The sequence below is a fragment of the Giraffa tippelskirchi genome, chromosome 11 (assembly GCF_054371585.1).
Source record: "Giraffa tippelskirchi isolate mGirTip1 chromosome 11, T2T-mGirTip1v1.2.pri, whole genome shotgun sequence".
Lineage (NCBI taxonomy): Eukaryota > Metazoa > Chordata > Mammalia > Artiodactyla > Giraffidae > Giraffa > Giraffa tippelskirchi.
The window spans coordinates 94,286,200-94,312,458 of NC_137285.1; the positions used below are offsets into that span (position 1 = coordinate 94,286,200).

At 36.8% G+C, this 26,259-nt stretch overlaps 1 protein-coding gene across 2 annotated transcripts in view; it reads left to right on the forward strand.

Moving 5' to 3' along the window:
• Positions 1-26,259, forward strand: part of DDX10 (DEAD-box helicase 10) — a 288,484-nt gene that overhangs the window by 247,179 nt on the left and 15,046 nt on the right. For both annotated transcript variants that reach the window (XM_081545393.1, XM_081545394.1), the window contains one exon: positions 17,302-17,438. In XM_081545393.1, coding sequence (XP_081401519.1) covers positions 17,302-17,438 — 137 coding nt within the window. The remainder of the gene's footprint in view (positions 1-17,301; positions 17,439-26,259) is intronic.

Sequence of the window (26,259 nt, forward strand, 5' to 3'; positions counted from 1 at the left end):
GTAGTATGAGGAAGAATTTTCTTCCTTTTTAAGACTGAATAGTATTCCACTGTATGTAAATATATACCATCTTTTATGTATGTATTCATTCATTGATGGACATTTAAGTTGATTTCACCTCTTGGTTATTGTGAATAATAAATGCTGCAATGAACATGAGTATCCAATATCTCTTTGAGATTCTTTGATAATCTGTAATGTAACTTATTATAATCAGCAGTTCTGATGCTGAAAGGCAGTGCTTCCAAACTTGTTTTTTCTTCATCCTAACCACTGTCCTACCTGTGATGATCTATAACAAAGAATTGGAATAGATCAAAATAATGAAAAGTTTCACAGTATTTTATTTCTGATTGGAGTATACAGTCCATATGGGATTAGCTTTATGTACAGTATATTTACAGAATGCAAAGTAGAAATATTGTTGAGATACTCATAAAACAGTATCAGTAACTAATTGCCTAATATCATTTGAAATACTTCATAAGTGAAGAAGTGCTTGCATGCCGTATAAACTTAAAAATGCCATTGCATTCTTATTACCATATCTTGATGGTAGACGGCAAGTTATTTTTAAAAATGCAGATTCTCACAGATGGAGTATCACCAGTAACATGTCACTGTGTAAGAAAGCCAAGTATATATCTTAGTATAGTTATTTATAAAGTTATGCACCCAAAATATGCAAAAATGTGCCACCTTTCTCTGTATAATTAATAAACAGACTCAATCAATAATGGTAAGTCTAAAGTAACTGAATTTCATAATTGAAGAAAAATAACAATTGAACATTATAACCAACCTAAGACAAGAGGAATGATGCTCTGATACTAAAATGACCTTTAATTTTTTGAGTACCTAATTTTAGTAATTCCTAATAATCCGGCTAATAGGTTTCCAATAAATCATGTTACAGCTGTATGAAAACATTTTTTAAATTCATGGAATTATTCATCATTTTCCCTAAAGAAAAACAAGAAGATCTTGTGTTTTTTAATAGTTTGCTCCCCGTCTTGGGTTGCTAGTAGACCATGGACCATGCATACTTTGGGAATTACAGGTCTATAACAGCAGTTCTCTGTGTACTTGAATGCTTCAAGGGTATGCTGCCCACTTATGATAGTTATATGCGGTTCACCTTCCCTCACAGCTGTGATACATACACGGGTACAGCAGTGGTAGGCAGATAGTAAGTTGAACAAAGTTAGTCTATGTAATATGGATAAAATAAGGTATTACTTGCTGCAGTGAGAAGTGAGGGGTGAGAGTCACAGGTGAAGTCACCCATTGCCTAAGTGAATCACATGTTGGTTGAAACAATCAGATTTCAACTCACAGTATATAAGCAAATAGTCATGACAGTTATTCCATTTAAATATTACCAGTGCCAAAGAGTGACCGAGTGAATAGTGAGATGATTATGGATAGATAGATGTTTTGTGGATAAAATATAATGCTTCATACTTTATTTATAAAGTGGCTCTGTAAGATTTATTGTGTTACAGCTAACTATTGACATTTTAGGTGTTTTGTTTTTTTTTAAATCATAGTTTCCTAAAGCAAGTCACCAAAAATTTTTGTATTCCCACATGTACTTTGAACACAAGAAAGTTCAGAACTTCAGCTATAAGTTCTCGTCTTTGTGTATCTTCTTAAATAAACTTGGTTTTAGTCTCACGTTTTGTCTTCCTCTAGTTAAGTTTCTGATCCTCACAGATGCACTGGTCTGTATTAATCCTTTTCTTTGCAGTGTAGTTCTTGAACTATCTTTATTGTTATTTTTCCTCCCCATGTGTTAGGTTATAAATTATTTTCTCTTTCAATAGACATTTGTTAACATTATTTGTTTGTCATGGGCTAGAATTTATGGTATCCTTGGGTTATAAAACCAATTACAGAGATCTCAGGGTACATTGAGTCTAGTGGTTCCCAAACTTTTGCATTGGAAAACAAACAGGAGATGAGGATTATGCATGGAGTTACCAACTCAATATATTTTCTGTTAGGCACATTTAAAAGCACATACAGCTATCATTATCATTATTTTATATAATAAAACAAATTGAAAAGGACATTACAGTAAAATGAAGTCCTTTTCTATGATAGCTGGCACTTTTTCACCAACCTAAAGACATGCACAATACATGCACAAAAGATTATTTTGTAATCTTAAACTTGACCTTTATCTGGCTAAAATAATAGCTACCTAATACAGATATTTTGACTACTCAGAAATCCAAATATGTATTACTTCAGGATTCCAAACCCTGTCCACCTTTCTAGAATTATTTAGAGTACTTTGCTGCCCTTACAGCAAAATAAACACCTACTTTTTTCATTTATTGAGTACCTTCATTGGCTAAGCTTGGTTCAGGCACTTTATTTCCTCTTTAATCTGTAGAGTCACTGATTAGTTATTAGTTATTATTAGGAGGTACCCTTTTCTAGTTATTTTTCTAATGTTAATTTTGTATATGCATACACACTTTTTGCTTATATTACACCTTCACCCAAAATGCCCTCCTTTATGACTTTTACATGTCCAAATCCTTATTTATCCTGAGCATCACTTAAATAACATAGATTCTCCTAAAGAACACTTATCACTTCCTTGTACAGGTAGACTTGGTTTTATTGCACTTTGCTTTATCGTGCTTCATAGATACTGTATATTTTGCAGAAAGGTTATGGCAACCCTGTGTTGAGCAGGTCTGTCAGCACTGTTTTCCCAACTTCATTTGCTCACTTGGTGTCTCATTTTGCTCATTCTTGCAAAATTCCAAAACCTCCACGAGCAAAAAGATCATGACTCATTGAGGGCTCAGATGATGGTTAGCATTTTTTAGCAATAAAGTATTTTTTAATTAAGAGTACATTGCTTTTTTAGACATAATGCTATTGCACACTTAATAGACTATAGTGTAAGCATAACTTGTATATGCACTGGGAAAGAAACCAAAAAATTTGTGTAACTCACTTTATTGTCATACTCACTAGAGTATTGTGGTGGTCTGGCAGCGAGCCATAATATCTCCAAGGGATGCCAGTGTTAGTATTATATATGTCCATAAATTATTGACCCTATTTGTCTGGAAGTACTCTTATAACTTGGACCAGATTTTATTTCTCTTTGTATCCCGTAAAGTCTCTTACCATGTGTACCTTGCACGTAATAAGGATTTAGTACATATTTGTTGCCTAAATATAGTGCAGAAGCTAATTGTTGTCCTAGATCCCTAGACCAAGTAAGACAACAGCATGTTTTTCTTTCTAAATTAAGATTTATATTGTATTAATGTGTTTTAGAGCTTGGCTTCCATTTGCATTTCCCTTATAATTAGTGATGTTGAGCATATTTTTCATGTGTCTATTGTCCTTCTGCATGTCACCTTTAGAGAAATGCTTATTCAGGTTCTCAGCGCAGTATTTAATCAGGTTGCTTTTTTAAAATATTGATTGAGTTGGTTGAGTTCATTATATATTTTGGATACTAACCTCTTACCAGACATATCATTTGCAGATATCTTCTCCTACTCAGTAGGTTGCCTTTTTGTTTTATTGATGGGTTTCTTTGCCATAGAAAAGCCTTTATGTTTGATGTACTCTCGTTTGTATATATTATTATTTGGTTTTGTTTCCCTTGCCTGAGGAGACATATCCAAAAAAAAATTCGTAAGACCAATGTCAAAGAGCATACTGCTTATGTTTTCTTCAAGAACTTGTATGGTTTCAGGCCTCTAACCCATACAGATCTTTAATCATTTTGAGTTTGTTATGGTGTGAAAAAATGTTCTCATTTCATTCTTTTACATGTAGCTGTCCAGTTTTCCCAACACCACTCACAGAAGAAACTGTCTTTTTGCCCTTGTATATTTCTGCCTCCTTTATCATAGATCAGTTGACCATATGTGTGTGGGTTTATTTCTGAGCTCTGTATTCTGTTCCAGTGATCTTTGTGTGTGTCTTTGCCAGTGGCATATCTGATTAATTACTGAAGCTTTGTGGTGTAGTATGAAGTCAAGGAGTCTGGTACTTCAGCTTTGTTCTGTTTTCTCAAAATTGCTTTGGCCATTAGAGTCTTCTGTGATTCCATACAAATTTTAGGATTATGTGTTCTAGTTCTGTAAAAAATGCCATGGGTATTTTGATGGAGATTCCATTAAACTGTAAATTGCTTTGCGTAGTAAGGACAGTTTAGTATTAACTTTTCCTGTCCATAGAATATAGTGCCACTTATTCATATTGTCCTCAGTTTCCTTCATCAGTATGAGATACCAGCACACACCTGTCAGAATGGCTGTTTTCAGAAAGATGAGAATTAAGTGTAGGCAAGTATGGGAAGAAGGGACTCTGATGCACTGTTGGTGAGAATGTAAATTGGTACAGCCACTATGAAAAACAGTGCAGAGGTTCATCAAAAAATTAAAAATATTACTAGAACTACCATATGATCCAGGAATTCTACTCCTGGTTATTTATTTAAAGAAAACAAAATCACTAATTAGAAAAGATATATGCACTGTACAATGTTCATGGCGATATTATTTACAATAAGCAAGATATGGGAACAACCTAAGTGTTTATCAACAGATAAGTGGATAAAGAAGATGTGGTGTACACACACACACTCAATACAGTATTACTCAGCCATAAAAAAGAATGAAATTTCGCCATTTGTGACCTGGAGGGTATAAAGCTTAGTGAAATATGTCAGACAGAAAGACAAATACTAACTACATGCTTTCACTTATAGGTGGAATTTAAAAAGAGAAAACAGATGAATGTATATAATAAAACAGAAATGGACTCATAGGTAAAGAGAACAAACTAGTGGTTCCCAGAGGGCTAAGGGTAGGGGGAGGGCCAAGATAGATGAAGCGGATTAAGTTGCAGACTACTGGATAAAATAAATAAGGTACAAGGATGGATGAAAGTGGAAGTGTGAAATCAAAGTGTTAGTTGCTCAGTCGTGTCTGATTCTTTGCAACCCCATGGACTCCTCTATCGATGGAATTCTGCAGGCAAGAATACTGGAGTAGGTAGACATTTCCTTCACCAGGGGATCTTCCTAACCCAGAGATTGAACCCCAGGCTCTCACATTGCAGGCAGAGTCTTTACCATCTGAGCCACCAGGGAAGCTCTTAAGTGCAGGGAATGCAGTCAATATTTTTAATAACTTTATATGGAGTATAATCTATAAAAAACATTGAATTATCATGTTGTATACCTGAAACTAATATAATATTGTAAGTCAACTATACTTAAGTTGTTGTTTTTTTTTTTTAATTTAGTTTATTTTCTATTTTTTAACTTTACAATATTGTATTTGTTTTGACATGCATCCACCATGGGTGTACATGTTTTTTTAAAAAAGTTTTAACTTCTACACATGTAGCTATCTTCACTGTAGGATTTATTTCCAAGGTTAAAACTGTAAGCAATTTATATGACTCTCCATATGCCCTTCTGGGATATTTTATCCTGTGTCCTAGAGTTCAGTTTTTCAGTTTTTTAATGTTTGGGCTTGTGTTGGAATATATCTACAAGTTAAGACCTCAGAAGTGTCCATTTGCTTTGAATAAACTGAAAGCTCATGAACATATCCTGAAGTCGTAAATATTTTATTTGCTAATAAGCAACTATTCTATTAAGAATTATTCTTCTGTGGTCTTTATGTGATTTATAAATGGGAGAAAGGTAAGCCATTTAGCAGAAACGGCTGGAAAGTACAAAATCTCATTAGGCAATCACCAAAATATTTTTTGGCTTGCCTGTAGGGATTTTTAATCCAGGATATTAAATGGGCATTATAGAACTGTATTTTACGTGGCTTAAAACATGGTAGGTAATTTAATGTTGGATTCTATCTAAAAGAACTTGAGCGAAAATGTCTGTGGACCATTTAAGAAAAAGGTTTGCACAGCCACTATGATTTGTAGGTAACTTCATTAATATAACAGCTCAAAATCTTAAAGTGGGTAGAAAATAATAATGTGTTATTTTCTACTTAAGGAAGATGATTAATCTGATGTTTTAATATTTGGAGAAAAGTAAGCTCTAAATTGACATTTAAGACAAAAAGCAAATTCAGATTTTAAAACCAAAATATTTAATTAAACCTGGTAAGGTGCACTCAGTTTTTCCTAAACACTGGGACCAATGGCCATCAAAGGAAGGGCTCAGAGAACAGGACCAGGGGACTGAGAAACTGAAAGGGAGAGATGTGTTCATTACGGGCTTCGGTGGTGACCCCAAACCATCAATTCACACATACAGAAATATAAAAATGCAAACTTTAAAATGTTCTTGAGCTTTAGCATTAGATGATACATATTTTAGAAAAACTACAGAAGAGAATTAGCTGATTTTGTGGTCAAAATATTGATGCAGTTTTGGTGGACCGAAAGGTTGCACTGTTTCTCTCTATCCCTGCCTTTGTTACAGGATATAAATGAAAACACTAGGAAATAGATGGTCCAGACAGCCCTTGCTTTGCATAGTTCTGCCTGCACAAGTTCCAATTAGCACAATTTAGTTAAATAACACTAGACCCCCAACATGGTTCGTGTATGCTGCCATGGTATTTTAACTAGTAATTAGTTTTAACTAGTAAGTAATTGGAGAAGGCAATGGCACCCCACTCCAGTCCTCTTGCCTGGAAAATCCCATGGATGGAGGAGTCTGGTAGGCTACAGTCCGTGGGGTCGCTAAGAGTCGGACACAACTGAGCGACTTCACTTTCACTTTCATTAATATTTACTTTGACAGAATAATTAAAGAATGGTATTGTTCTTTGTGCAGAAAGATGCTAATGGTATGCTTCATACATACCATTCGATTTTCTTTGTGTTCGTTTGTCTGTCCTAATCCTCCGCATGCATTCTTTTTGTTCCTCACATGAGCAGTTTTTTTAAATTAATCATTTGTTTATTTTTGGCTGTGCTGGGTCTTCATTGCTGCGTGGGCTTTTCTCTAGTTGTGATGAGTGGGGGCTCTGCTCCAGTTGCAGCGTATAGACTTCTCACTGTGGTGGCTTCTCTTCTTGTGGAGCACAGGCTCCAGACGCACAGGCTTCACTAGGTGTGACATAGGCTCAGTAATTTTGTTTCCTGGGCTCTAGAGCACAGGCTCAGTAGCGTGGCACATGGGCTTAGTTGCCCCACAACATGTGGAATCTTCCCAGGTCAGGGATTGAATTTGTGTCTCCTGCATTAGCAGGAGGATTCTTTACCACTGAGCCACCAGGGAAACCCATGTGACCAGTTTTAATGAGACTGTCAAGTATCAGTAGTCCATTCTCGTAACAAATATACTGGAGCATGAATGACCCAGAGGACTGTAACCTATGACAGTGTTTCTTTAACACTGCAGAATACAGTATACTAACACATACATATGGTATTTAGTTAATCGGTAAAGATAACCCTGTATGTGAGACATCAAAAGAGACACAGATAAATAGAACAGTATTATGGACTCGATGGGAGAGGGCGAGGGTGGGATGATGTGGGAGAGTGGCATTGAAGCATGTAAATTATCATATGTGAAACGAATCGCCAGTCCAGGTTCGATGCATGATACAGGGCGCTCGGGGCTGGTGCACTGGGATGACCCAGAGGGGTGGGATGGGGAGGGAGGTGGGAAGGGGGTTCTGGAGGGGGAAAACATGTACACCCACGGTGGATTCATGTCAATGTATGGCAAAACAAATACAATATTGTAAAGTTAAAAAATAGATAAATAAACTAATTTTTTTAAAAAAAATGGAATTTTTTAAAGTGGAATTATATAACCAAAATATAAATGCAGTCCTTAAAGCTTATTTTTTATGAATACTTATGGCATATAGGAAGGCAATAAAGATAATTCTCTGTATTTAAACTGATTTCCTCACTAACACACAGACTGACCAGCAAGAATGCCCACTCATTCCTTAATCCATTACATGCAATGTAGCTTCCACCTCCACTTCTTAGTAAAGTGGTTGAAATGGAGTCTCATTCCCTTTTGTTTTACAAACATTTAAGGTCTTTGCCCTAACAAAATCTACTATGGCACTAAGGGATGATCTCTTTTTGTATAGTATAAGGAAATAATCTATTTTCCTTCACTTCACATCAGCCCTCCTCTCCATTTCTCAGAAATGTTCTCGAGTTTTATAGCTTTGTTTTTTTCTTTTAGTAAAGCTTCAAGAGTATTATACTTCTTATTGAGATATTTTGTGCTGTCTCAATTTTAATAGAATTTCGTTTTTGCTTTTGCTGTGAATGCTCTCAGAAAAAGAGATAAGGGAAATATAGCATGTATAGCTTCATATGTAAGGATATGTTTATGCCTCTTTATGTTGCCTGTCTATCAGAGGAATTTTATATAATATTCTAAAGTTTTAAACTTCTAAATATAAGACCCTGACTCATTCATTTTTACATACCTAATATGGGCTAAGTATACTAAGCACTCCAAGAAATGGTTATTAATTCAAGCTGAAGGAAATGCTTGAGGTTTCTGTATTATTTGAGTGAATGTAATAGTCATGAGTTTGATCATAGTTGTCTATATGTATAGAAATAAGTAGATTATATATGTATGTATAAACCCTCAGTGTGTGTACAGACTCTAATGTGAAGTTTTCTTGCATTATCCTTTAAAAGGAATTTTAAACATAACATTTTTATTTTATAGGAATATTGCACATTTCATTTTTTTTTTTTTTACTGACTACTCACTTTATTTCCCACGAAGGTGCTGATTGCATATTTTCCAAGCATCTGCAATTAACTAAAATCTTTACAAGCTTTTTTAAGCCCAAATACTTTAAACTTTATACTTGAGAAATCTGAAGTATAAAATTAAATTAAATTAATAACCAACCATTATTAATAAAAATCATCTGATCAGATCTAAATTTCATATGATCAGATTTCTAGTGTTAAACCCTTATAAGTGCTTACTTATATACTCAGTAGTTAATAATAAATAGAGTTGATTTGGCATTTGGGGATTGTCTGACTGGACATAGAGCATTTCTGATCAGGTGGAACATTTACGGGGACATGGAAGTTGTCTGAGTTTAGTTTGCTGATATGGCACTCCTGGCAGAGCAGCTCTGTCTTAGGCCTAGAAATTTATTTCAGTAGTGATAATGCAATGTGGCCTCTACTCTCTTGAAACTTACTGCCTAGGAAAGGATGCATACAGTGACTTCACTCTAAGTATAAGCACTTAAGAGAAATCTACAGGATGTTTTACTAAGGAGGTGATGTTTAGAAATGTTTAATCTGATACCTGAATACTTGAAGTTAACCAGTTTGGTATAATAATATGTATTTGGTCTTTGCCCCTGGTTCCTGGCAAGGAAGTCAAAAGTTTTAGCCCATGAAATTTCCTAAGTGATGGAAATATCTTCCGTTGTTCATATTCAACACACTTGAATTTAAGCTAATGAAGTGACTCAGGGTGGGATCTCTAGATAGCTTTAAAGTGAGGACTGGTCATTAGAAATACCAAGCTCATGATTGGCCCTGTCCCCTTTCATGAGAAGAGGTGAGCCTGGAAATTGAGTTACAAGAACACTTGAACAACAAGATTCTGAGAATTTCCAGGTTGGTCAGTGTTTTGATATGCTGGGAAGGTGACCCACTTGTAGAAGGCATGACAGGTCTCCACCCCATCCCCCCTACATACTTTACCCTATGCATCTCTTCCACCTGGCTATTGCTGAGTTAGATCCTTTAAATAAATAAGCTGGTAATCATAAGTAAAGCACTTTCCTGAGTTCTAGAAAATTGTCAGACCTCAGGAGGGGTTATGAGAATCCCTGAATTTCTAATTGGCCAGGTAGAATTGCAGGTTGCTTGATGACTGCATTTTGCAGCTGGCATCTGAACTATGGAGTCTTGTAGGACTGAGCCCTTTACCCATGGGATCTGTGCTGACTCTGCATGCTATCAGAATTTAGTTGAATTGATAGACACTCATTTGACATTGAAGACTTAGTGTTGACAAGCAACCACATGTTTGGGGTCAGAAAACACTACAAACCAGACAAAAGGAAGTAGAAGAAGATTCTAGTAGAGAAATAGCAAGTATGCAGATTTTCAGGTGGGACAGGTCTTGACTTGTTCCAGGATCTGAAAGTGTGTGGCTTCAAAGGTTATAAGCAGATGATAGACAAGATCAGATTTGAAACTTATTTAAAAAAAAATTCTAAAGACAGCACTTGACTTGACACTCCAGGATGTCTGGCTCTAGGTGAGTGATCACACCATCATGGTTATCCAGGTCATTAAGACCTTTTTTGTATAGCTCTTCTGTGTATTCTTGCCACCTCTTCTTAATATCTTCTGCTTCTGTTAGGTCCATAACATTTCTGTCCTTTATTGTGCCCATCTTTGCATAAAATGTTCCCTTGGTATCTCTGATTTTCTTGAAGAGATCTCTAGTCTTTCCCATTCTATTATTTTTGTCTTTCTTTGCATTGGTCAGTTAAGAAAGCATGGCATACAATCCCATCAGTTCATGGCAAGTAGGTGGGGAAAAACGTGAAACAATGACAGACTTCATTTTGAGGGGCTCTAAAATCACTGCAGACAGTGACTGCAGCCGTGAAATTAAAAGATGCTTGCTCCTTGGAAGAAAAGGTATGACGGACCTAGACAGCATATTCTTTGCCGACAAAGGTCTGTGTAGTAAAAGCTATGGTTTTTCCAGTAGTCATGTACGATATGAGAAGTTGGACTATAAGGAAGGCTGAGCACTGAAGAATTAATGCTTTTGAGCTGTGGTGCTGAAGAATACTCTTGAGAGTCCCTTGGACAGCGGGGATATCAAGCCTGTCAGTCCTAAAGGAAATGAACCCTGAATATTCATTGGAAGGACCAATGCTGAAGCTGAAGCTCCAGTACTTTGGCCACCTGATGCAAAGAGCTGACTCATTGGAAAAGACCCTGATGCTGGGAGAGATTGAAGGTGGGAGGAGAAGGGGATGACGGAGGATGAGATGGTTGGATGGCATCACTGACTCAGTGGACACGAGTTTGAGCAAACTCCAGGAGATAGTGGAGAACAGAGAAGTCTGATGTGCTGCAGTCCATGGGGTCACAAAGAGTTGGACGTGACTGACTGAACAGCAACAAGAAATGACAAGACAGAATTGGAGTGGTCAGAAGAAGGATGGTCACAGGGAGACTGACTAGGAAGCTGGTTGCCGTGTTCCACAGAACAGAGAAGAACGATGCGGGAGACAAGGGCAGTAAAAGTGGAGATGGTCACATACAAAATGACACGGAAAACACCCCGTATGTCTTTTGAAACTTATAATCTTGTTTCTGAAGAAATAATTATGCAAGTAGTAAATTCAAAGCTTTATTAATGAAAGTGGAGATTCAGGTGATGTAGGAGAAGACCTAGCATATGTACATATTTGTGTGACCTTGGTTAGGCTGTTTAATCATCTGAATCACATTTTCTTAATTTCAAAATGAGAACAATAATTCTTTTTCTTCCTACTTCATAGAGTTTGAAGATGAAGTAAGGTAATGTATGTCAGAGCACTTCATAAATTTGTAGGAGATTGTGACTTCTCATCTGTATTTTTTCTCATCAAAATTGAAAGCAAAATAAAAGCTAGTTGGATTACATTTCTTTTTTGGATATTTTCATCTGCCCTACTTATAATTGAGTCCGTATTTCAGGAACAGTCAGTTCATAAAGGTGCTCCTGATCTCTTTGTGTGTATGAACTACATTAATTTCTCAGAGCCTTAAAAGAGGAGTGTGGGGTGTGGGTGTAACTGTAGGGCTTCTTGTTTCATTTTGAGCTGGGAGGGAGAAGAGAGATGGGAGTGATTAGTCAGCAAGGGAGGAATGGTTGCAACTTCCATCCTGGCAGTACCTGAAGAGAGAGTGGCATGGTGACAGGCAGCATCCAGGTTGCATTCTGCCAGTTGTTAAGCATTTAGCAGAGCTAGTGGAGTCAGTTCATTGTTGATTAGATGCTCCCCAGAGATAGAAGGGTGTGGCTTTCAGTTTAGTGCTTATGTGGATAACTACCCTAGAACAGCTGTTGTTATCATCAGGGCAGGGACTTTGTCATTCACTGCTGCTTCCCCAGTACCTAACAGCGTATCTGCACTGTGTCTCCTGAATACAAACTCGTTGAAGGAAGACGTTTTTGTAAAGCATCTTCATAATATTTACTAAACTTTCTTAGATCATATTTAACATGTGCAACTATGCTTATAAACATATATTTTTTTTGATTCTCTGAATCATTCTCATTCTCTGAAATGTACTATATACCCATGTGGTCCACAGAGTCTAGTTGATTCTCCCTTCTCAATGTCTCTCATACCTATTTGCTACCTCCATCTCCACTGCCACTTCCTTCGTTGAATCCCTTGCCTTTCCTGGATTATTGTATTTGTAGTTTTTAAACTGATATCCTACCTTCAAATCTTATACCCTCCAACCTCCCTTCCCATTGCTGCCAGAGTGCAGCATCTATAAGATACAAATTTTAGTCTCCTGTATTTAAGTATTTAAGGATACTTAAATAGTTCCCTTTTACTTAGAGCGATGAGTTTCTGACTGTGATGTTCTAATAGACTGATATGTCACAGTCATATGCAAGGTGATAGATGTATCATAGTATTTGTGCTGTCTCTCATGAAAATGAGTCCAGAGAGAGATAAAAGCCATATTTATATATTAGCTTTTAAATGGTTCATGAAATCACAAGGATAGAGCAAGAGAGAGCAGCTAAAATGTCCATTGTCCTTTTTTTTTTTTGCTACATTATATAACTAGAAAGAATATACTTCTAAACTAGACTTTGCCAGAAAGACACTCAGTGCTTTTTCTAGAATGTTTTCATTATGGAAGTACCCTCTTTCCTTACTTTTATTTATGCTTTGTCAGTTTGTTGTAGATGATAGGTTTTGTTTATTTTTAATAGATTAAAAGCATTAATAGAAGCACGTTATACTTGTTAATACAAATATTATACATTTTTATAGTTATATATTTCTAACCTTTCAAGTAATGAACTAAAAAACAAAAAAGATCAATATGAATATGTCTTTCTTCTATCATCTCTACACTTTTAGTAGGTTGAAATTGTGTTTCTAAAAGGAGTTATTGCCAACTGAAATTTATGTGTCTTTGTCATGAATTGAGTATAATGCAGTACAGACAGTATGGTATAGTATCAACAGTGGGATCATCTTACAGATCAGGAAATAGCAAGATCTGAATGTTGGCAGTTCAAGAGAGTCATGGTAATATAAGTCCAAATAATATTTTATCCCTTTAAAAATAAATATTCATCATTTTGTATTAGTGTTTTGCTTTTATCAAAGAGATAAACATGTTTTCCTTTTATCAAGTAGATAAATATATTTATGTTTATCAAGTAGATAAACTTGTACAGTGGAATATTGAGTTTATTTCTTATTATATTGTACTTATTTTATGAAGGCTACTTGCTTTATAGTAAATTTTAAAGAAGCATATTAAATGATTTTATGTATTAAGATACAATTAATTGAAGAATTCTGCCTGACATGTCAGAGTTAGATCTCAGAGCCAACAGAGCAACTGAAAATTAGGGGAAACCCCAAGCAGCAAAGCAATCACAGGGAGGGTGAACCCAGCTCTGCCTAAATCCTTGGCTGAATCTCACATTTCACAGGCTGAGAGAAGACTCATAGGAAACAATGCTAAAAAACAGAACAAAACAGCAGTTGGAAGCTAAGAACAAGTCAGAGATGAAATATAGTAACTGAGTACTATGGGTTAGAGAGAATTTGCAGCTTGAATCCAGGCAAGGTAATTCTCTGTTAGAATAGAAATCTAATAATCCTCAGAAAAACCTAATAGAATTCACTGTTTCTATAAAATATTATCTGCAGTGTCTAGTTTTCTACAAAAATATAAAGCATGTAATTAAGCAGGAAATTGTGACCCATGGACAAGAAAAAATGGTCAATAGAAACTCTTGGTAGCCCAGATTTGAATTTATCAAAGATTTCAGTGCAGCTATTTTAAATGTTAAAAGAATTAAAAGAAAACATGTTTTACGAATTAAAAGAAAATACAGGTATGTGAATAAACAGATAGGTAGCTTCCCCAGAGCGAGAACATAATCTATGGAAATTATGGAAACTAATACAATCAAAACAAAAAGAAACCTCGCCTTAGACCTGAAAGCACAGTTACTGTAAAGTTTTTGCTGGAAGAATTAAAAGAAAACATGTTTGATGAATTAAAAGAAAATACAGGTATGTGAATAAACAGGTAGCTTCCGCAGAGCAAGAATATAACCTATGGAAACCCATGGGGTCGCAAAGAGTCGGACACGACTGAGCGACTGAACTGAACTGAATACAGTCAAAACAAAAAGAAACCTCACCTTAGACCTGAAAGCACAGTTACTGTAAAGTTTTTGCTGGGTGGTCTGAAAAATGTTTGAAATTATCAGGGAAAAAAAAAACAACAACAGCAAACCTGATGACTCAGGAGAAATGACCCTATGCAAAGAACAGAAAGAAAAAGAGTTGAAGAAAAATGAGCAAAACTAAGAGAACTGTGAAGTAGTTTAATATACAATTTTTTGCAAGCATGGAAGGAATGGTGAGAAAGAGGCATAAAAATATTTGAAGAAATAATAGCCAAAATCTTCCCAAATTTAGTGTAAAGCACTGATAAATCCAGGAAGGTTGTAGAGCCTGAAGAAAGATGAATACAAAGGAAAACCTTTCTTAGACACATGGTCTAACTGCTTTATGATAAAGAGAAAATTTTGAAAGCATCCAGAGGAAAAAAAACTTGTTGCTTACATGTCAAGGAAAATAACCTGAAATTAATTCTTGCTAATGAAAAAGTCCAAGCATTTAAGAAAAAAAATATGCTGTGCACTCCGTCGTGTCCAACTCTTTGTGATCCCATGGACTGTAGCCTGCCAGGCTCCTCTGTCCGTGGAATTTTCCAGGCAAGAATACTGGAGTGGGTTGCCATTTCCTCCTCCGGGGAATCTTCCCAGCCCAGGGATCGAACCTGCGTCTCCTGCATCTCACTGCATTGGCAGGAATATTCTCTACTGTGCCACTAAGAAAAAATGAGAATTTTGGAAAACTTACGTCCACCAATAGCTTTCCAGTACCTTGAAAGACATTTTAAAAGGATGCTGACTGATATTAAGAAATATGACTTTTTAAAATATTGTATAGTTGAAATGTGTTAACATTTGAAGATCCATGTAAGGAAGACATGGATATTTTAGTGAATCATTATTTTCCAGATGACCATTGCACAGTGTTATGAAATCATTCACTGATTTAAAAAAAGATCCATTCAAAGTGCATGGTAGGCCTATGGATTTTAATGTAACAGGATGTAGAAAGTGTATTAATAATGGCTTCAGATTCCCCATTGCAACGGCTGTTTAAGAAACTGCCATTCATCGATACTTGCTGTAGTATCAGAGGAGAACTATGCCCGTCTAAAAAGGCTATTAAATGACTTTTCCCTTTCCCATCTCTGAGAGACTGGATTTTCTGCATATATTTCAACCAGAACAACATATTGAATGCAAAAGCAGATATAAGAATCCAAATACCTTCTTAGCCAGACATTAAAGAGATTTGTTTAAAATGTAAGACATAGTTCTTTTGTTTTGGAATTTATAGCTATTTTCATAAAGCACTATGTTAATATATGTTAATATATAATGATACAGAGTTTGTTATTAGTGCTTTTAAATTAATGAATTGTTTAAAATTCTGAGTTTAAACTTCTAATGCAGTAAATGATATTAGAGATAATCCACATTAACACAAGCTCTTTGGACCAAAAAAGCTGAAGAATTATTGGGTTGACCAAATAGTTTGTTCAGAAAACCCAAACCAATTTTTTGGCCAACACAATACTTTGGTAATTCTCTGTCTGCACCTTTTAGATAGCAGATTCCTTTGAGAGCATCAGACTGGAAAATTGGAATATCTTGTAGCTTGGGAGATTAGTGTTCTTCAATACATGATGACACTCAGTTTTTGTTGATGCCCTTGATTATTTTCAAGTGTACCATATAGTAGTATGTTGTTGAGTGCGCTGCTTACTGCCTCTAAGGCAGCCTTTCCTTTTCCCTGCTGATACTTGTTTCCAGACCCTTTATTTTTAGCTGGGAATTTTACCAGGAAAGCAATAAGTGACTTTTGCAGTGGTGACTAATCCTTGTTTTCTTTACTTCTACCTCCTTTTGTTATGTTTAGAGGTTATCAAGGGAAAGCTGTTCAAAAAGCAGACTACAGGCTTCAGTAGAGGCCTACACAGTCAATAGCTGTGATATTCTGAGTTGTTCTTCAGTTTCTAGGAAAGAACATTAAACATTTGAAATCAAAGAATCATTGAAGTTTGTCTCATATGGTGTGAAGAAAATTTATAAAGCATACCCACTAAGAGAAATTCATCCAGAATTGTTTTTTAGTCCTGCTTATTGCTTATAATCTGTTAAATGCACAGTGACAATGTTTGTTTGTATTTCTTATCTACCAGGTGACATAACCAATCTGCCAAAAATAAATTTGTTATAAGGGATGTTCATTACATAAAATGTGTAGTAAATTTATTTTAATTTTGCATTACTTTGGTCTTTGACAAAAATAAACCATTGCAAAACAAAGTAAAAAAATGCCTACCTACCTACCTACTTGCATGAAACTATGAAACTGGATAGTTTCCAGCTTTCTGTGTCTTGATATTCATCCTATTTTTTCCATTGCTCTCAGTGACTTTGTACACTTAATTTGAACTTAGAAGGTCCCTTATTATTAATGAGCTTGTAAAGATTTGATTGTTGTTTTAAGGCTTATTGTGGTTGTAAAATTATCAGGCAAATGTTCCTTTACTCTCTCGTTTGGCTTTTTATATCTTTACCTAATATTTTTGGTAGTCTTGAAATTTGCATAGTGAACAGAAGCACTAAAATTTATTTTGTACTTTTATTTTTTTGATAGTTGAATAACTTGGATGTAACTGAATTGTCAGATTTTTCTGATATTGCGTATAAGGGACTTGTTAATGATTTACCTTTTGAACCGCATTTTGTTTTACTTTTGAAACGGTGGGGTTTATTCCCCTCAGTGCAAGTAATCATGGTTCTGAAAGTCACGCAGAGGCCGTCACCAGAACAGAAGTCTGCTAATTTGAGGGTCTCAGTTAGTGGTATTTATTTGGGGCTAGAAATAAGACCAGATTATTTATCAGCTGTTTTCTTAAACCACAATTTTCCTTGTGTTTTCTTAGGCTAGAGACGAAGAGGAAGCCTTTCTGGATTGGAGCGATGATGATAATGATGGGTTTGATCCAAGCACACTTCCAGATCCAGATAAGTACAGAAGCTCTGAAGAGTCAGATAGTGAAGATATGGAAAATAAAATCAGGTATGTTTTTACTGTCAGTGGCATTAAGAATAGGAATCTTCTCCTTTTAATAGATCTAAAGATGTGTGGAGACAAACATCTCATTTTCTTCTCATCGTTTCAGAGGCCCTTCTGCTGGTCCTTAATACCTGTTCAACAGATAGATGGGTAATAGAGACTTGTATCTTTTTCTTGGTCTATTCTTTTCTTCTCTCTCTTTTTAAATCTTTATGCTTAAGTATTTGATCCACTAGGATATATTTATTGCAAACAGAGATAAGATTTTATTTTGATTTACTGATGAGATTATTGTTAAAAATTATCTCTGAATTTTTAAATCACATTCTTTGATATAAAAGTAAGAAACACATAAAATAATGGAAAACTCATACATAAACAGCCCTCTCTCAAATGTGGACTTATTTGTTGCCATGCCAAAAGCAGAAATGTAATGAATTGAATGACTTGCTCAGCACTTGTTTTCAGAGTACTATGTATTAGATTATATTGAAATTCTGTTGATTTAAAAGTTGAGAATATTGAGCTGCATGGACATTCTAAATCAATGAGCCTATATAGGCGCACAGAGGATACTAATGCTGGATGAAGTGAATGTGATTGAAGGGGAGAGGAAACTGGTTGGAACCCCTCAAGTACTAGTCTGAGAAGTTCGGAGTTGAAAAAAATAGGCCCCAGAGAGCTATAATCTGGCTTTCAGCATTATGAAGAGGTCTCAAAAAGATTATCCCCTTAGAGAAATGCTATGGAGAGATCATTTCATTTACTCTTTATTTTAATCTTGTGCTCATCTAGACATAGATTATTTTATAATAGTGAAAATGACCTATCCGAAACGCAGTCTTCCCATGCGATGCCAGAAACTTGAGATATTTACTATTGGACAACTAGGTTATGGACATAGTAGCGTTCCTACCCCAAGAAGCATCACAGGTGAAAATAGTTTGTTAGGATTTAGAAAAAATATATAAATGATAAGGGTTAAATAATTTAGGTCCAGAGCATAATGTTAATCTTTAGAAATTGACCTCTGAGAGTAAATACCTGTATTCTGCTTCAGAGTTTCTTGGTGCACATGTCCAGACCTTGATGAGCTATCAGTATGGTTAAATTTGTTGCCGTTTTTATTCTTATATAAATGCCCCTCTTTCAGAGTAATTTATGGAATCTCCATTTCGATAGGTGGGGTTTTAACACACATGACTTTATATCAGTAACTTCCAAATGCTATGTGTAATTTTTCTCTCTGAAGGGAACTTTAACTGGTTCTTACAGTTTGTTATTTGGCCATGTTTTTCATATCTCTCTAACATAACTTGAAGACATAGGGCCAACTTTTGAAGTCATTGGTGAGATGATAGCAATCCTTCTGTATCTGATTTGTAAGGATTTTTTTCTAACATTTTTGATAGCTTCTGAGTTGTCCTTCATCTTCAGATAGCAGACATTTCGTTTCATTCTTTTGGCATTTCTTACCCTCTTAGTGACATTTCTCTGCTACCTCCTAGTTAATATGACTTCTTCTCTAATAGTTTCACATGTTTCATCCTTTTAATTAGCCTGTAAATGCTTTGTAGCCAGAAACTCTTTTTATATCAACACATTCAGCTCCAGCCTCTACTCATCTCTCCAACATTAATGTAATAGGCACAGAGAAAAGCCCTGAAATAGTTGCATTGATTAATTAACTGAGGAAAGAGATTTATAGAGTAAAAGAGAGAAGTATAATGATAAGCAACTATACAACTGATCCTAATAGCTTAAATGATAAGAAATGACAGAATATGTTGTTGGAGAACTGGAAGAAGCCAAGTTCAGATAGTGTAATGATGATGAATAAGACAGTAAGAATACCTTGAGAGATGCCAAAGCATCTAATTCAGTGGCAAGGGTTTAGATGGGAAATATTTTTATTATTATTTTATATGTCTTTTCGGCTGTGCTCAGTCTTCACTGCTGGGAGGGCTTTTCTCTAGTCGCCGTGAGCAGGAGCTACTCTTTGTTGTGGTGCATGGGTTTCTCATTGCGATGGCTCCTCTTGTTGTGGAGCACAGGCTCTATGGTGCACAGGCTTCAACAGTGTGGTTCCTGGGCTTTAGAGAGCTAGCTGTGGTACACAGGTTTAGTTGGTTCATGGCATGTAGGATCATCTTGGATCGGGATTCAAACTCATGTCTCCTGCATTGGCAGGTGGATTCTTTATTGCTGCACCACCAGGAAAGCCCCAGATTGGAAATATTTAAGCATTTTGTAAAAATTAAAATAGTTTTAAGTTCAAACATAACTGGTAACTACACTAGAAGAGATTGAAAGGAATTGAGAAACTTTGGTTTTAGGCCAAAGAGAAATTATCTTTGGTTGAAAAGAATATCAACAAGGGCTTTATTCCATTAGTGCATTTAGGGACTTACTAGCAGTTTTGTCTTTTGTATGAGCACAGTAATTATATAGTCCAGCCTCCTCCTCTCAGATGAAAAAACAGGCTTTCAAAGGATAAAATAATTTGTGATCACAGTACAAGTTAAGGACAGATCAGTGTGATCTGCCTGAATCAAATTGATTTCTTGGTTCTAATACTCCAGTCAGGTTATATAGAATTACTCAGGCGTTAGGAGAGATAGCTCAGGAAAACTACATCGAGACAAATGTAATGTTATTTGACTGAAGATCTGATCCGTGGACTAATCATAGGATAGACTTGACTGGACCATGGTTTCCCAACCTCAGCACTACTGACATTGTGGCCCAGATGATTCTTTGTTTTGAGGGGTTTGGGGTGCTGTAGACTGTTTAGCATCATCCTGTACCACTAGCACCTCCTCAGTTGAGATAAGAATTATTTTCAGACATTGCCAGATATTCTTTGGGGAGGAAATTCTCTCACAGTTGGACAATCACTGGACCAGACCCCAGGATAGCAGAACGTATACTAGTGCCTTAACTGCCCAGTCCCTCATCCAAGGTAGGCTTTGTATTCTGTCCATGTAACCCTAGCAGTCCTTCTCAGACAGGGCCATCAATCAACTGGGATCAGTATACAAGATAAAACCTATTTTCCATTCTTGGTTTAGAAGGCAAGGTTTAGGGTAATTTGCAAGTAATAGTCCACATGTGAAACTTAAACTCTCATTTTCCCTCTCTCTTGAAATTACTTTAGTGGCAATGAGTAAAGACACATGTAAACTAAAGCCACATTGTTCTAGATAAGAGAGGTATTCACAAGTAAATTCACTGTACACTAGAATTTTGACAGTAGTAATTGCTTCTGCTATGCATAATGATAGCACCAATACAGTCACCCTGTATTGTTCCAGTTTTGCTACATCTTTTTTTGCCTCTCATGAACATGACTAAATGCTAAGATTTTGTGATGTTAGCTTTAGACGATCCTCCTGGCTTGTTCACAGGTTTTACTTGGTTCACAGTTTCTAGCTTCTACTCAATAATCGTAGCAACAGCTAGTGTTCTAGGCCTCTTGGTCATCCTCACTGTCACTGTTCTCTGGATTAAGTTAGCATTTTCAGATACGAGTTTGTATGGGACTGGATATGCCAATTAGAAAGTGGCTTTTAGTTTCAAATGAAATCTCGAAGCCAGGCTTCAGCAATAAGTGAACCGTGAACTTCCAGATGTTCAAGCTGGTTTTAGAAAAGGCAGAGGAACCAGAGATCAAATTGCCAACATCCAATGGATCATAGAAAAAGCAAGAGAGTACGAGAAAAACATCTATTTCTGCTTTATTGACTGTGCCAAAGCCTTTGACTGTGTGGATCACAATAAACTGTGGAAAATTGTGAAAGAGATGGGAATACCAGACCACCTGACCAGCCTCTTGAGAAACCTGTATGCAGGTCAGGAAGCAACAGTTCAAACTGGACATGGAACAACAGACTGGTTCCAAATCGGGAAAGGAGTACGTCAAGGCTGTATATTGTCACCCTGCTTATTTAACTTATATGCAGAGTACATCATGAGAAATTCTGGGCTGGAAGAAGCACAAGCTGGAATCAAGATTGTCGGGAGAAATATCAATAACCTCAGATATGCAGATGACACCACCCTTATGGCAGAAAGTGAAGAAGAACTAAAGAGCCTCTTGATGAACGTGAAAGAGGAGAGTGAAAAAGTTGGCTTAAAGCTCAACATTCAGAAAACTAAGATCATATGGCATCCAGTCCCATCACTTCATGGCAGATAGACGGGGAAACAGTGGAAACAGTGACTGACTTTATTTTTCTGGGCTCCAAAATCACTGCAGATGGTGATTGCAGCCATGAAATTAAAAGACACTCACTCCTTGGAAGGAAAGTTATGACCAACCTAGACAGCATATTAAAAAGCAGAGACATTACTTTGCCAACAAAGGTCCGTCTAGTCAAGGCTATGATTTTTCCAGTGGTCATGTGTGGATGTGAGAGCTGGACAGTGAAGAAAGCTGAGCGCCAAAGAATTGATTCTTTTGAACTGTGGTGTTGGAGAAGACTCTTGAGAGTCCCTTGGACTGCAAGGAGTTAAAACCAGTCCATCCTAAAGGAGATCAGTCCTGGGTGTTCATTGGAGGGACTGATGTTGAAGCTGAAGCTCCAATCCTTTGGCCACCTGTTGCGAAGAGCTGACTCATTGGAAAAGACCCTGATGCTGGGAAAGATTGAGGGCAGGAGGAGAAGGGGACAACAGAGGATGAGATGGCTGGATGGCATCGCCGACTCGATGGACATGGGTTTGGGTAGACTCCGGGAGTTGGTGATGGACAGGGAGGCCTGGCGTGCTGCGGTTCATGGGGTCGCAAAGAGTCAGACACGACTGAGCGACTGAACTGAACTAAACTGAAATAGTATGAGCTAATTTCTTTGAAAGTTCCCTTTGTGTATTTCTTTTACTTTCACTTAGGTGACACCCATAGATATTCAGCTCAAGGAATGCTTTGGTCTCTCTACATGGAAAGACACTTGTAGGAAACAGGCAAAGGAGAGCCAGATTAGTGGAGGACAACTGAACTTGGGATCAATAATTGCTCTTCAGGAAGATCTGATAGGATTTTAAAGAGTTTGTACTTCTGTCCTTCTCAGCTTGGTATTTAGCTACGGTAGAATTTAAACCCTCCTTAACCCTCTCTAGAATTATCAGAATTGTCATTTCTGTCACTGAAATTCAGAAGAGATTCTGATATATGAATCAGCTCCTTTAAATTCGCGTGACAAAAAGGTGTCTTGCTTATAGTATGGTCAATTATATGACCCTCAGTTCCTTTTAAGGGATTTTAAAAATAAATGCTGCTGTTAATAGCTCCATTTATCCACAGAAGCAGAGCTATGAAATACAGGGAGTGGGTAATCTACCCATCGTACAGGAGAATGTCAGCTGGTTAGTCAGTAGCAGATGCCTGAAATCCATTGGCAGCTCTAAACTTTTGTGCTCTATTTTTAAAACTAGATAAGGAGGAGAGAGCTTGCATGGATGTTCTCTGATTTCTTTTCTTATCTTCTTCCATCTTACAATTGGTCCAGGCTGTATTTTACTCTCTGGCTTTCATTTCTGATTCCTTCTATGGAATTAGCATAGGTAGAATTAGTACAAATTGTTAGGATTTCTTGTTAGGATTTTCTTGTTATTGTTATTAAAAATAGACAGAACAATTTGGTAGAAAACCTGGCTCTTTGTTGCTGTGGACTTTGTGACATCAGAGAATTCATTGGTCTTCTGGGAACTACATCGAATCATGTATTCTTATCTCCAGTGAGTTTTGATACAGATTTTTTATACTTTTTGAGGACATAAGACCTCAAATATTGCATGCAATTACCTTTGTACTTATAAGTGATTTTTCATTTTTTTATTTCCCAAATAGTCCATATAGTAGAGTTATACTGCTTTCACAATAAACATTTTGACAAGCTTCTATGTGTAATGCTAAGAGCTGAAGAACTTTCTGCTTTATTTAAATCACATCCTGATTGCTTACGAGTTAAAAATATCCTCTTGATCTGTAACCTCTGGCTTCTTGTCATGTTTCCTCCATGCATTCTTTCAATTGAGGATTTTTTTGTACCTGTCCTGTGCCAGGCATAGTGCAGGTACAGAGGATAAAACATTAAGCAAGAAAAATACCTTCCCAGCTTTGACAGAGCTTTTAGTTCAGGGGAGGTTACAGACGAATAAGCAAGCAATTACAAACCAGCATGTTGGTTAAGTACTGTGGTTTGTGCCCTGGGGGAGGTGGTGGGGAGAAGGGTAGGTGAGCATGAAAATGATGTGCCTAAGTCTTGGGCTTGGCAAACTAGAAACAGCTTCCTGAAGGGCGTGATGGCTAAGCTAAACCTGATGTGAGTTTAAGTTACAAGAGAGCAGGGAGAAGGGTAAGTTGCCTTTCTAAGGAGTGTGGCCTTTGAAGCGAGACAAGTACCTTTAACCATATTCCAGTTAAACTCTTCTTTCAATAAGTGTCCTTTTAGTTGTGCCTCACAAGTTGAGAGAAATTTGTATGTAATATGTAATATAAGATTAATTTTTGTATATCTTGTAGCATTCATCATGTTTGGTTTATGGCCATCATCATGTGGATTGCTAATGATGTGAAAATTTGCAAAGTATTGAATCCTAAGGAAAAGAAGCAGCTGGATGTTCCAGATATTCATTATCCAGTCAAATTAAGTTTTTAATATTTATAATCTTAACGTTTTTCAAACAAAAAAGGGAAAGCGAAAAACTTTGTGATTAGACTGTTACTGCATTGTGTCAATGTTTTCTTCGCAGACCACAGTCTCTGGCTAAGGCAGATTGCTTTACATTGTTATGTGGTGGGGTATTTGGCAGATTATTTTAGGTGGTCTAAGGTCTCTCACATGTGTAATTTGTAGTGAGACTGTTGGCATAATTTAGACATAAAAACGTTTATATGGATTGATACCTTTTCTTGCACAGGGTAAATTTTCACATCTGATATAATTAGCTCTTCTTTTTGCTTAGTCTGACACAGCTCTAAATCAAAAGGCTGGTCAAGGATTTTTGTCTGTTTTTTCCATTTGTTGGGGGTTCTGTTTTGTTTTGAAACTCTGTTTTATGCGAGTTTTCTGTTACTGAGTGAACTTGCCCGTCTGTAAAAGTTCTCTCGTACTTGAAGGAGATGCACCTCTTTAATCGGGATGGCTTCTCTTGGTGGTGTTCTGTGATAACTCTTCAGTGAATTTAGCCCAGCAGATGCCCTTCCAAGACTTTACAGTCAGCTTTCTTTATATGTGGGAGACTTTTCCACCTGGAAAAGAAATTTGTATACATCAAAGATAAATTTGGGGGGAAGGAAAATTCCCAGAAAGCATTTTCCTTTCTTGACTGGTTTTATTTGGGGCAGGGTGTTGCACATTATGTGTTTTATATAAATTGGTAGAATCATAAGTGCTAAATACAGGGGATAATTTTTGAAGGGATTCTTTTTCTTACTCAGAGTCTAGGTGATTGTTAAATAGGATTGGCTATAGTTTTCACTTACTTGAACCACTATTCACTGGTGAATCTAGTTGTGGGTAGTAGATGTGGAAAGAAGTTGGCTCAACTTAATGATACTATTAATGACTTTATTATGTGCCTGCCATTCTTTCCTTTTATTCTTTTTAACTTCAGGAGGTATATCCCTGATTCCAATATGCCTAGCACCTTTCAAGAGAAAATCTCAATCATCTCTTCTTTGTGAAAAACAAAGTTCATGACCTATCAGAGTTCATACAGCTTTTATCATAACTTAATGAGTTGTGAATGATGAGTTAATTTAATTGACTTTCTTTAAATGGTATTCCTTTTGTCTTTCTCTCTTTTGTCATTGCCCTAAAACAAAAGCATATCCTGTGTGATATAAAGCATGAATGGAGAAACTTCCAAGGCAGATTGTTGGGGTAGCAGGGAGGCAGGGGGTAATCAGGGTGTAGGGAGTGGGAAGGTGGTACTTTTTGTTTTCAGACTCCTAAGGGAAACATTGCTACCCACTGAGGAAGGGAAGATATTATTTTCTGGGATGAGAGTTGGGATAGGGAAGACATATTTTAAGAAATACAGTATTTAAGAAGCTCCCAGTTTGACCTTACTTGTTCCTACAATTATTGAGTAGAAGCATGAAAGTGAAAGTCGCTCAGTCGTGTCCAACTCTGCGACTGCATGGACTGTACAGTCCATGAAATTCTCCAGACCAGAATACTGAAGTGGGTAGCCGTTCCCTTCTCCAGGAAGTCTTCCCAACCCAGGGATTGAACCCAGATCTCCCACATTGCAGGCTGATTCTTTATCCCTGAGCCACCAGGGAAGCCCGAAGCTAGAAACAGTGCACTGAATAAAACTCTCAGGTTTTACCCCGTGCGTTCTACTCTGTCATTTGCTGCTGCTGCTGCTGCTAAGTCACTTCAGTCATGTCCGACTCTGTGCGACCCCATAGACGGCAGCCCACCAGGCTCCCCTGTCCCTGGGATTCTCCAGGCAAGATTGAATAACTGTTACTCAGTGACAGTGGTAGGTTTGCCATGGTTCAGAACTGCTAGGATCTCTAAGAAGTTGGATGAATGGCTGAGGATGCCAAGAGACCAGAATGAACCATCTCTCAAGGGTGATGAAACACCTCAAGGGTTCTCTTGGTTGCTGCCCTGATGATGATGCATGGCAACTTTGCTTTCACTGAAAAGACTGTTGAAAACGCCACTTTCTTGGGACCATCCTCGAGAGTGATGCCACCCTTTTTTTTCATTTCACATTGCTTCATGTAGAATACATTAATGTCAATGACTATATTGCATCATTTTCCTTATCCATTCCTCTTTTAGAATTTTAGGTTGTATCCATGCTT